General features: G+C 33.3%; 1 protein-coding gene across 2 annotated transcripts in view; it reads left to right on the forward strand.

The window, feature by feature from the left end:
• LOC111050211 (sialin) overlaps positions 1–11,345 on the forward strand; it is a 50,526-nt gene extending 39,181 nt beyond the window's left edge. For both annotated transcript variants that reach the window (XM_039422010.1, XM_039422003.1), the window contains exons 8-11: positions 884–1,016; positions 5,358–5,513; positions 6,547–6,632; positions 8,404–11,345. In XM_039422010.1, the coding sequence (XP_039277944.1) occupies positions 884–1,016; positions 5,358–5,513; positions 6,547–6,632; positions 8,404–8,619 (591 nt within the window). In that variant the 3' untranslated portion in view covers positions 8,620–11,345. The remainder of the gene's footprint in view (positions 1–883; positions 1,017–5,357; positions 5,514–6,546; positions 6,633–8,403) is intronic.
• Positions 11,346–12,353: the final 1,008 nt, after the last annotated feature.

Here is a 12,353-nt window from a genome sequence, read left to right on the forward strand (position 1 = left end):
TTTTCTGCACTCCAGATTTGCAACATGGCAACGCAAAATACTTAGTAGGTTATATGGAGCAAAAGTGCAGCAAAATCAAAATGAAGTTGGTAACAGTGACTGCTGTGGCTGCTATAGTGAGCAGAGGTGCAACGAAGCACAACGCGCTAATTATTACTATTATATATTATATCGAGGACAGCAACAGCACAGTGCCACCACAGCACACACCACACAGCTGCCCCCCGCCATTCAAACACTACTAAGTTATTTGATGGATTTAAGGCAATTTTACCCATAATTACCCACTTTTCATATTCAATGGTAACTGTAGGAAAAACTTAATGTGAAATACGTGCGCAAAGTTCCTCTGCTGCACTCAAGAAACCATTCCGCCCTCGCCTACGGCTCGGGCGTAAACGTTTCTTTCGGTGCAGCAAACTGTCACTTTGCGCACTAGTTGCACAAATAACTATTTCCAATCACTTGATAATGACATTATATAGCCGAAACATGCCGTGACGAAATAATTTATAAGGGTACTCAGATTTATATTTCTATTTACTTTCTAATACTAATTGCTTTATGAAACATTGGCCCATTCCAATCGCAATCCTTGATGAGTGCAAAAGTAATATCCAACTCAGTCAGCTAAAAGTTTATCCTAGACATTTTACAACCAATTCAAAGGCGAGGCGCTGTTTAGTTTTACAAAAGAGTTTAGGAATAATAACAGTGTGGGATAGAAATTATACAACCAATTTGAAGGCGAGGCGCTGTTTAGTTTTGTAGGAATACTAACAGATTGGGGATGGGGGATGGGGGATGGGTTGTGTGTGTTGGGGTCGAGTTGATTTGTAGTGTGTGATGCGTGTTTCCGGCAGGCTGTGTTGTCTGTGTGCAGAACGGTGTGATGAGCGGCCTGCCCTTCCTCTGCAGCTACCTGTCGTCGGTGGTGTTCTGTCTGCTGGCCGACTACCTCGTCAACCACAACCTCATCGGGCTCACCAATGTGCGCAAGCTCTTCACTGCTGTCTGTGAGTACTCACATCTCTAATAGGTACCATACAGAAAACATAGCATAAGATATCCCATGGTATAGGTCAGTGCTCTCCAACCTACGGCCCGCGGGCCACATCCGGCCCGCGGATGGATTTTGTCCGGCCCGCCGAGATTTATTGCAATAGATTTTTTAAAATATATATTTATACACATTTTTGACAACAACCACTGTGAGTTCAGTACTCTTCTCTCACTAGCCACTCCATTTCTTAATAAGTGTAAAATTAGCTGTAAACAAGCAGCTTTTTGGATCTACCTTAGTGTGAGCAGACATTTTCAAAAATGAAGTTTGTTAAATCCAAATACAGATCTTCCTTGTCAGATGAACATTTGAAAACAATTTTAATGATCGGAACCACAAAGATCCTAAATGGGCGGACATTTTAAGTGGAAAACAAATGCAATCTTCTCACTAAAAATAAGTATTCTCTTTTAGCTTGGTAACTTTTTGTAAATTAGTGTATTGTCATGTTGTCTTATTACTATTAAAAAGTTATTACTATTCTATTTATCTTGCTAGATTCATGAATTGTAAAGTTTTCTTATGGCCTTTTTACTTTTTACTCTTTGACCATTTGACTTTGTATTAAAATGAAATGAATTGGTTTGTTTCTTCCTTTGTTTTTATCAAACCTTCTTAAAACTTCTTATATTATTTTAGTTAAAATATAATAATTTTACACCCCCAAACTCCCGTCGCGTGTGTCCCCACAAGTCAAATTCCACGTACATCATTGTTATTGACCCTCTAAGCCTCCCAAGAATTAACAATGTTTCCCTTGGATAAAATAGATTGGAGACCCCTGGTTATAGGTACGGTAGGTAGTTAATGTTCTAAATTTGAAGCCAATTTTTTGTTAACTCAAGAATATTATTCTCGACTACTGTCTATTATTACTTTTTGGCCGAGTGAGAGAGTAAGGCCTGCCGCAAAGTGGACCCACACTTATCCACGAAAAGCAACCCACGCTGTGGGATGTTTTGTAAACCGCCATTGCTAAGCTTTTCCAAACATCTGTGTAATACATGCAATGAATAATTCACTTGTCAGCTGATCGATTATGAATCATTCTATAGCAATGGTTTACAAAACATCCCACGGCGTGGGTTGCTTTTCGTGGATTAGCGTGGGTCTACTTTGCGGCGGACCTGAGAGCAGCACAGTATGAGAAACTACCAGCGTCACATAGTTTCACGAATAATAACTACTAGGGCTGTGGGATTGAATTAACAGTGAAATTCGAAACTTAATTGCCCTATACCATGGGATATCTTCTTATGCTATCTTTTCTCTATGCTAATACCATAGACTCCAACAATAAATTTCAATGGGAGTTTTTACACATTTCCAGTTGGCCAATTCATATAAGGTCCAATATTGTTCTATAATTCAGCCCATCAGAGCCAAAATTCATTGGAAAACATGGCTTTAAGGCTGTGTAAAGGCTAAAAATAAACTTTCTACTGGTAATATTTTTCAAAGTTTTTCGATTTATGTATCATCAAGCTATCAAAATGAAAAAGTTTTCTTGGGAAAACATTTTTTTCCGATCATTACTTTTTGAGATATGAGCGCCTAAAGTTCAAATTTTTGGGACAGAACAATTCAAATTCGGTAAGAGATAAATCCATGACATTCAGAGGATAAATTATTCATGGTATTGTTAATTTAATGAAACAAAAATGTTTTGAAAATATTAAATTTTGAGAAAGTTATTCAATTTACTAAAAATGACCGAAAATAACTCAAAAAAGTCATTTTTGGTCATTATTGGTAAATTGAATAACTTTATCAAAAATTGATATTTTCAGGAATTTTTTGTTTTATTCAATCATCAATACCATAAAGAATTTATCCACTGAATCTCATGGATTTATCTCTTACCGAATTTTAAATGTTCTGCCCCAAAAATTTGAACTTTAGGCGCTCATATCTGAAAAAGTAATGATGGGAAAAAATGTTTTCCTGAGAAAACTTCTTCATTTTGATAGCTTGATGATATACAAATCGAAAAACAATGAAAAATATCATCAGTGAAAAGTTTATTTTTAGCCTTTGCACAGCCTTAAAGAGTACCGGTAATGTTCATGTTACTACAAGATTGAACACTTTTAGAACCAGATGGGAATAATCCCATTTAATTGGGATTTTCGTTTGATGATAATTACTTTTAGAACCCTTTTCATTCACACGACATTTACACAAGATATCCATTACCGAAGCCCTGCAAGAAACCATATACTATTTACAACATCAAATATACAGTATAGAAACAGGACCTCTTATTAAGGTGTATAGGAGATCCTGATAGAAGATACATTCCATGAAGATTAAGGAGTTTCTATTTGTTCAGTTCACTTGGTATCAAATCTAGAGCATATATTGATGATTGCACCCTTCCCATCCATCTAAACAAGGTAATAGCATAGAGAAGATATAGCATAAGAAGATATTCCATTGTATATAGGTCGTTTATGTTCCAAATTTCCCAGCCGAAAGTCCTCTTATAGTTCTTCTTCGTGACGCTGGTAGCCTCTCATACTGTGCCGCCGTTCTTACACTCTTACCCAGCAGCCAAAACAATAATAATCGACAGTAATAAGCTTGAGTTGACAAAAAATCTGCTTGAAATTTGGAACTTACACGACCTATAGATATTGGATATATTTTTATGCTATCTTTTATCTGTGCTTTTACCTTGTTCAGATGGATGAGAGGGTGCAATCATCAACAAGTTCACTATAGATGTGAAAAGTTCATCTTTGATGCACACATCTTCAGTGTGAAAAGCACGTATTCCACTTGATACCAAGTGAATTGAACAAAAGAAAACTTCTTGATCTTTATAGAACATGCCTTCCTTACAACATATTTGATCTTGTAAATATGGTAAATTGTATATTTCATGGCTACGGCATACAAGTATGGTAATACTTCCATATCTTGTGAAAGTCGTATGAATAAAAAAGGGTTTCAAAGGTTTAAACACTTACTAATTATAAAAAGTATCATATTTATAGGGCTACTCTTGTGAATCTTGCAAAATAAATACATTCATCTAGAAATGAACAAATTTCTAATTTACAAAACAAATGTAGATTGTAAATTCACTGTTAATCCAGATTGATTTGATGCAAAAGGCTACAATGCATTTTTTACTACTTACGGGTAGCAAAATGGAAAGCGATATCCCTCTTATAGAGGAAATACCAGGCCCCGGGCTATAAATGGGCAGACTGGGAATTTTCCCAGAGGGCGCCAAATTTTTGAGGGCGCAAATAAGATATTATAAAAATAATTTAGAGAATCAAAATACCCACTAAAAATATCTGACACAATATTTTCAAAAATACATAGAACAGAACATGCAAATAATATAATACAGGCTACCGGAAATGTAAAATGTACCATACTAGAAAGAAACATGAGAATTATAAGCTGATATCTTATGAACTATCAGCTTTTGAAAATTTATCTGATAAGATTTGAATACCATACTCTGCTCTTGTTCAAAAAGTATCACAGAAAGAGGACATACCACAGGCTGCGAACAAACTTTATGCCTCCAACGCCCTAATGACATTAGAAGTGAATTTGAAAAAAATGAATGTCTGCACTTCAAAATGTATGGAGAACAGGAAGAACTTTTCGTGGAATCCATGATGTGTTTGAATGAATTATAGAGCATGAATTGACGTTTACTTTCTCAAATCTTGAAGTAGCTGTTAGAACATTTTTCTCAACAGTCTATTTTTCTAAGCAGAGCAGAGTCACCAACTGCTCTACAGAGAGAGAATTTTCCGCTTTGAATCGTCTGAAGAATGTTAAGAGGTCTACAGTTTTGTGTTTGAAATACGAGATTTTGTTATCTCTTGTTATTCACCTCATATAAGATATAAGTGACATAGATTATTTGCTTTTACATTATAGTAATAAGGGGGGCGCCAATAGAACATTTGCCCAGGGCGCCATTCACCTAAGCCCGGGGGCTGGGAAATACTATGTGATTTATTTGTGAGTGTCAATAAATAAAATAATTACTGTATCTTTACTGGGTATCTTGAATAAATCGACTAGTGGGATTTATTTGAAATAACAGGAGGAGTATTGACTTTGCATTCTAGTTGATAAATAATGAAGTAACTGATCATCCATTGGTAAGCCAACTATGCCTATTGATTACCGTAGGCTAATAATTTCTCAGCATTTTTGGTAGGCTGAATGCGAACTTAATCCATTAATATTCATTGAACAACTACTTACAGTACCTACTTTGAAAAATGCCGAATTATGAATAATGTGATTTTGGTTTCAGCTCAAGTGATACCGGGAATATTGGTGCTGATAATCGGCTACTTGGGTTGCGACATCGTCTCCGTGCTGGTGCTGTGGTTCCTAGCCGTTACACTCATCACTGCGTCTTATGGAGGAGCCATGGCCAATGTTGTTGATATTGGACCCAATCTCGCTGGTAAGGACTCTTTCCCTACGGTACCAAACTTGTGACATATTGATGTTAAATTTGTTTTAATTGACTGCTATCCTTACAGTTTGAAATATTTAATAATGTGATAGAATTTTATGACCTGTGATTTATTGTTAAATTTGTGATTGCTTGTATGTTTTCTGACGATGTCTTGCATTATTGTTTTTAATGTTCTGACAATAAACAAATCTTGAATCTTGAATCCTAAGTAGGAAGAAGATACTTTCTCAACTATACAAGAGATTGATGTTTCTTTCCATGACGAAACACTATATAATAACTTTGTTGTAGTTCAGACACTGTGTTACTTGTTTGAAAAAACTTACTTTTCTTGTAGTATTGAGGAATGCATTTCACTCCTGAGGAGGAGCTTCATCAGCCTCATAGACTCAATACTCATCATGCATTCCTCAATACTCAAAGAAAAGTAAGTGTTTTTCAAATATTTACAAGTAACACAGTGTCTGAACTACAACAAAGTTATTCAAGAGACCTCTATGAGTACAAAGAACAAACTTCTTACGGTTAGTTCTCTCTTGTTTAGTTGGAGTCTATTGAAATGACAAATTAACCAAATCTCAATAACAATTAGGCCTTTATTTATTAGTTTAATCTCCCCATAAAGGATGGGAATGCATTCACGCACGAATGTAAGCCTATCAAACAGAACTCATCTTGTGTGTGACTGTCTATTATTGAGTTGAAAACACAGCCATTCGATATGAGCCATTCAATTCGATATGAGCTCATTTAATAATAAAGGCGTTTATTTCGTTGTTTTTCATTAGTTTTTTGGTTCAATCAGAGAATTTTAATTGATCTATTAGAAGGTACTGCAGTAAAGTTTAGTTACCCTGTTTATAGTTTATACTACAGTCAAAAATAGATAGTAAAAATATGGTCAGTTTCAACTGCAATGGAAGCTGTTGAACTAAAAATCAATATTAAAAGAACAGCAATTTATTCACCTATAGCTTGAATACTTTGATTAATTACATTTGCTTGTGATTTTTTCAAGGTCCCATTCTGGCATTTGCGCAAACAATCCACATGACAGCTAGCTTCCTCTCGCCCCTTGTGGCTGGAATTTTCCTCCAAGAAAATGTGAGTACCTATTACACGACTAATAAAATTATAAGACGTTTTTGAACTGCGATTAAGTGGGCTACAATAAATCTTTCAGTGTCAATCTTGAATCAGTGTATTTTCTCCTTTATCAGATGATGTTCATCTTGATAAAAAAAATATTCATTTTAAAGCTCAAGATTAAAAATCTTGTAGCCAATCGGTAAATAGCCAAGTGAATTTCTGTCCATTTACCAATACTTAATATTAAAATTAGAACATGCGAACCTTTGTATAGGAATTATTTCACACCCCTTGATTATAATTTTTTGATTAGAACACTCTTCAAGATAGTGCAATATGAAATTATATTCAATTCAAATATCACCGTACGACTCAAGATGTGAATGATGAGTTGTTTAATGTTATAAAGGGTTATTCCCGTACAAGTAATTGAACCAGAATTTTGTGGAAAATAATAGAAATAGGAAAGTGGATGAATCATTCAAATCATCCTACACCTTTTCAGAAGATTAATTTTATTTTAAAAGTTCAAAATAGTAATTTCACACTAATAGCATTTTATTTGGTAGAAGGTCGAGGGCTGGAAAACCTAAGTAACTTTACTTTCAGTTACGGATGAATAGCATGAGTAATATCATCAAGAATTTATTTTAATAGATGAAAATCGAAATTAATGGAAATTTGTATTAGTAGCGCAAATATAAGTAGAGTTATCCATACCGTATCTTTCATCAATATCATAACATTATTTTAATAACAATTACTAGTTTATTGGAAAAAGCTTCAACTCCAAGGATATTTTATACTCTCTATTATGACTACTTATGTCGATTTTTATATGTTAGATCTAAGGTAACTGAAAATAAAACTACTTAGGTTTTCCAGCCCTCGACCTTCTAACAAATAAAATGTTATTAGTGTGAAATTTCTATTTTTTGAACTTTTAAAATAAAATTAATCTTCATGAAAAGGTGTAGGATAATTTGTAGATATTATATGACTACTTGATATGTACATTTCACAAGAAATCGAAATAACAAAAACCAAGGTCCTCTCCAAGTGAACGGTCAGTACTTTGAAAAAGTAGGTAGACACTTTTAAGTATTTAGGCGTTGTCATTTCTGAACAAAACACCGAAGTAACAGAAATACAGAATAGGCTAAACCTTGCAAACAGATGTTTCTATGCATGCAACAAACTTATGTCCTCAAAATTGCTATCTACGAAAATTAACATCTATAAAACAATTATCAGTCCAATATTGCTCTACGGTGCTGAGACATGGAAGTCAGATAGAAGGGAGGAAAGGAAATTAATTGTATTCGAGAACAAGATCCTTAGAAAAATCTATGGACCAATAAATGAGGGAGGAGAGTAGAGAAAGAGACACAACAGAGAACTTCGAGACCTTTATAGGGAGCCAGACATAGTATGCGAGTTCAAGTGTGGAAGGAACAGATGGGCTGGGCATGTTTTGAGAAGAAAACATGACAGCAATCTCAATCAAGTGTTGAAAAGCAATCCGGAAGGACGACGACCGAGAGGAAGACCACGTCGGAAATGGTGGAGTCAAGTGAAGACCGATATGGAGAGATTTGGAGCAACCGAGGAGGACGCGGAGAATCGAGAGAGGTGGAGGGGCTTTGTTGGTGCGGCTGAATATCTACTTAGATATGTATGGTCATGGCAGTAAGTTAGTAAGTAATGTAGATTTTTTTAGTTTCATTATTTATTTTTTTCTTTCTGTGAATAAAATCTTGCATCGGCACTAATTTGTTGGTTGCAGACCTCGTTGGAGCAATGGCGGAAGGTGTTCGCAGTGACTGCCATGATATCAGTGGGCACGTACTTCTTCTATCAGGCGTTTGGAACAGCGGAGGTGCAGAGCTGGAACTATCCAGACGGCAACATTCCTCCGCCTCACACTGAAAGTGATCTGCATCCGCTCAAATCAAAGGAGAATGGCAAAAAGGACGACAAAGAAGATCCGGCTGAAGAATAAACACAACCTGTATATTTTCAACTAAGTATTTTATTTGTCGATTAAATCACAAAGGTCGTCTTACTAGATCTTTGACAATTAAGATCTCAATTACTTACACTGTATGATTCGTGATTATAGAGTATATTTGCTTCAGTATTCAAAAATTAAAATAGAATATATTTATTATAAGTACTTGGGTTTTATAAAAAAAATTGAAAGTGTTGATGGTGTTTTATTATTATGATACTAGTTAAAAAGACATCAAAATGATGATAATTTTGTTTTAGGGTCAATCAGCCTGTTTGAATGATTTACATTGCCCTCATGACACTGGAAAGTAGTTGAGCAATTTTCTATTATTTTTACTCATCTTGTTATTTTTTAATAAAATTAAGTGAAGTTATCCACTGAGGAAAATATTACAAAGCATCTAGGTGATATGAACAGCTCTTACTATCAAAATATTAATACATCTGCGCGATGCTATTACTGTGATTTCTGGTATTTCGATAAGTAGGAGATAATCAAAATAATGCTATTGTAAATTTTAGAGATAGATTAAGAATTGATTGTATTAGCCTTCCTGAACTTTATTATGAAAGGCAATATGTTTTATGCCTTGATATATAGGCTATTTTTCTAATAGTGGGTTAGATGTTTGTGCACAATACTATAAAGTATTAAATAAGCGTATTTTTAACAGAATGCTTCATCATTTCAAATGAACAATTCCATTGTTAAAAGAATGAATAGTATCTAGACTTTATCATTTCCATATGATTTGTGAACAGGGTACAGAATTTTCTTTTTAGTAAATAATGTTATTTTAGTGATGCGGTTCTTCGGAGATCACTAATCATCTTATTTGAGTCCAACATTTTATTCTATACTAATCTATCTATAATCAAACTAATATTGATAATTATTATTATATTGTGGCGTAATTTTTTAGTGATCACGCATATTTGCGGGTCTTTGCATTCTGCTCTAATAAGTTAATTTTATCCTGATAGTTCAAGCTGTAATTCACCGCATGCTTTTAATAGCAAGTCTTATTTTTTAGGAGAAACTGTCTATGAAAGTATTTCCATGTTACCGTACCCACATCGCAGGAAATAAAGAATCATTGTTGAATTCATCTACTATTATTGGTACTGTAGGTGTTGAGTTGATTTGATAACCGTTCAAGCTGTTTCTGCTCGATTTCATTTCCTCTTGAAATAAACTTACTCGTACACTAGGAATATCGGAATAAACAATTTTTCTCTTCTGACAATATTTTCACAAGACATTATACTATTATACTGTAGTTTAGAATTGTAATAACACAATGTAATAGAATGCTATTGCTATGATATCAACAGTGTAAAAAACAAAATACCTTTCCAGTAACACAATAAAATATTTGAGAAACATTTGTCAGTATGTAAACCATAAAAAATATATTTTAGAATGAAGAATCAAAGTAATGTTCTCAAAAGTAATTAGCATAATTATGGAAGATTACTATAAATTACGGTACTTAGTAGACGAATTATTGAATATAGACTTGAGCTTTAAAGCCGTGTTTTGTAGATTATTCTAAGGTAATTAGAATGCATGTACGGTATTCGTATTCCAATTACCTTGGTTTATTTGAACTGTATATGCTAACTGTAAATTAATTTTTCATATGGTGAACATTGATTTGTTACTCTATAATATGATATTTATTGTTGAATTGAGAAGGAATGGTTACGGCAATAGAAATACTTCTCTCTTGGTCCTCGGATTTTAACATGTTAGACTTCAGTATTTGAAGATCGCTTAATCTGGAGCATTTACAAAAATGTTCATTGTGAAAAACATGGAGCTCGTAAATCTTGGAATAGGAAAATTCAAAATTGAACACTCACTAACTTAAATAATACATTCAAAACATTCTGTCACATTCACTATTGTCTCCAAAAATGTCCTATTAAATTGAATTACATTCCATCTACATAATAAACGTTTTATCATGAAATTACTGTTATATTCCGTACAAAATAGTTTTTTAATTTATCTTTTACTTTTTTCTCATTACTATACAGAAATACAGTACGGTCGTTTCTTAAAATTGTATGAAAAATATGATAAGTCTAATATGTGTGTTTGATCCCATATTGGAAAGCATTTTCAAGTGAAGAATTTTGTTATCCAATACCGGTAATTATCTTTAAGCTGTTGACCTATTTATCATCCAGCTTTACACATATTTTACAAATGTTGTGTTAAAATCTCATCCAAAACCATAATTTTGGAACTAGGAGTTTACTTTTTGCTTGGATTCAGCAGTAAGAAAATCATCATTAACTTAATAGTTTATCTGGATACCAATAGGCCTATAGCCTGTTTTCAAACGTAATAATATATTCAGCTTTTAATGGAGTGAGAAGCTACTTGGATTGGAAAAAATATAGTTTTGCTGTATGTTATGTGTGGTCCATTCACATTCTATAATCCAACATTATCTGATTATATTTTATCCTAAATAATTAATATTTACACCATTCAGAAATGTTATAAGTATACATATTCAAATATGTAAATTATATAGTAATTGATATGGAATTACATAACTAAGAGTTCTTTATTTTATTAGAATAGTGATTGATAATACTAGACAATATATAAAAACGTTTTATCCTCAGGATGATTGTTAAACTTTATCAATGATATTTGTATACTACATATATATATAACAATAAACAAATATTTTTATATTCATGTTATTTCAATACCAAGGATTTTATCAAATCGAATAAATTTTTTCGTATATTACAGTTACCTAATTATAAACCGAATTAGACGGAATTTTCTTGGGCGACTGGTTTCTTTCGTGAGAATAAGTGAATAAATATTATTGTGAAGAAAGTCTTAGGATACTGTACATTTTCTCAGTACCTGTGGTTGCTTGTACTCTCATTGACAGTGAACACAAAAAGTGTTCAAACTGCAATTAAATTGGAAGAATAAAGTGACAGGGGAAAATTTAACAACAAATCTTGATTTGCTAGAAGGGGTTGACAGAAATTATTCATTTGGATTTTTGTTTAACATTACAGCAATAAAATCATTTCTATAAATGCTGTATATCTAGTTTCTTCACATTTTTTTATTGATGAGGTATTGTTCAAAACAGATTGACGTTTTTTACGATTGCGCCCAAAAGTTCTAAAAACAAATTCAATTGAAATACAGTTTTGCAGTTTGTTAGAATGGTTGAATATGCAGCATATTGCATCCGCATTTATAAGTACGGTATGGAACAATTACGCATTTCAAAAAGAAATGCCAGTCATGAACAATTTAAAGAAAAGGATTTGGTTGTTCACTGGATCAAAATAGCAGCTCTTTGTAAATCTACAAAATAGAATAGTGCAATGTGAAATAATCTTCAGTTGACAGACTTACTTAGAACTAAAACCACTGAATATTTTATTCTGCACTAGAACTATAAAGTTTTACCGCGATCAAGCCAATTAAAATTCTTATAGAATTGTATTAATTTTTGCTAGATGGACTTGCATTCTAAAAGTTTGCCTTTTTTTTCATGGCTTCAGATGAAAAAAAATCTGCAGTGTAAATTTTCGTGTTCAATCAGCTAGAACAACTACTACTCGCAGAACAACTACATTTCCAGTTCAAGCCAGCCTCAGCAATGGTATCTCAAGTCAATGATAGAAAAAATACTGAATTTTAAAAATTATTTCAAGAAGAATCTGTGTTGC

This window comes from Nilaparvata lugens, chromosome 1, assembly GCF_014356525.2.
Source record: "Nilaparvata lugens isolate BPH chromosome 1, ASM1435652v1, whole genome shotgun sequence".
Taxonomy (NCBI): domain Eukaryota; kingdom Metazoa; phylum Arthropoda; class Insecta; order Hemiptera; family Delphacidae; genus Nilaparvata; species Nilaparvata lugens.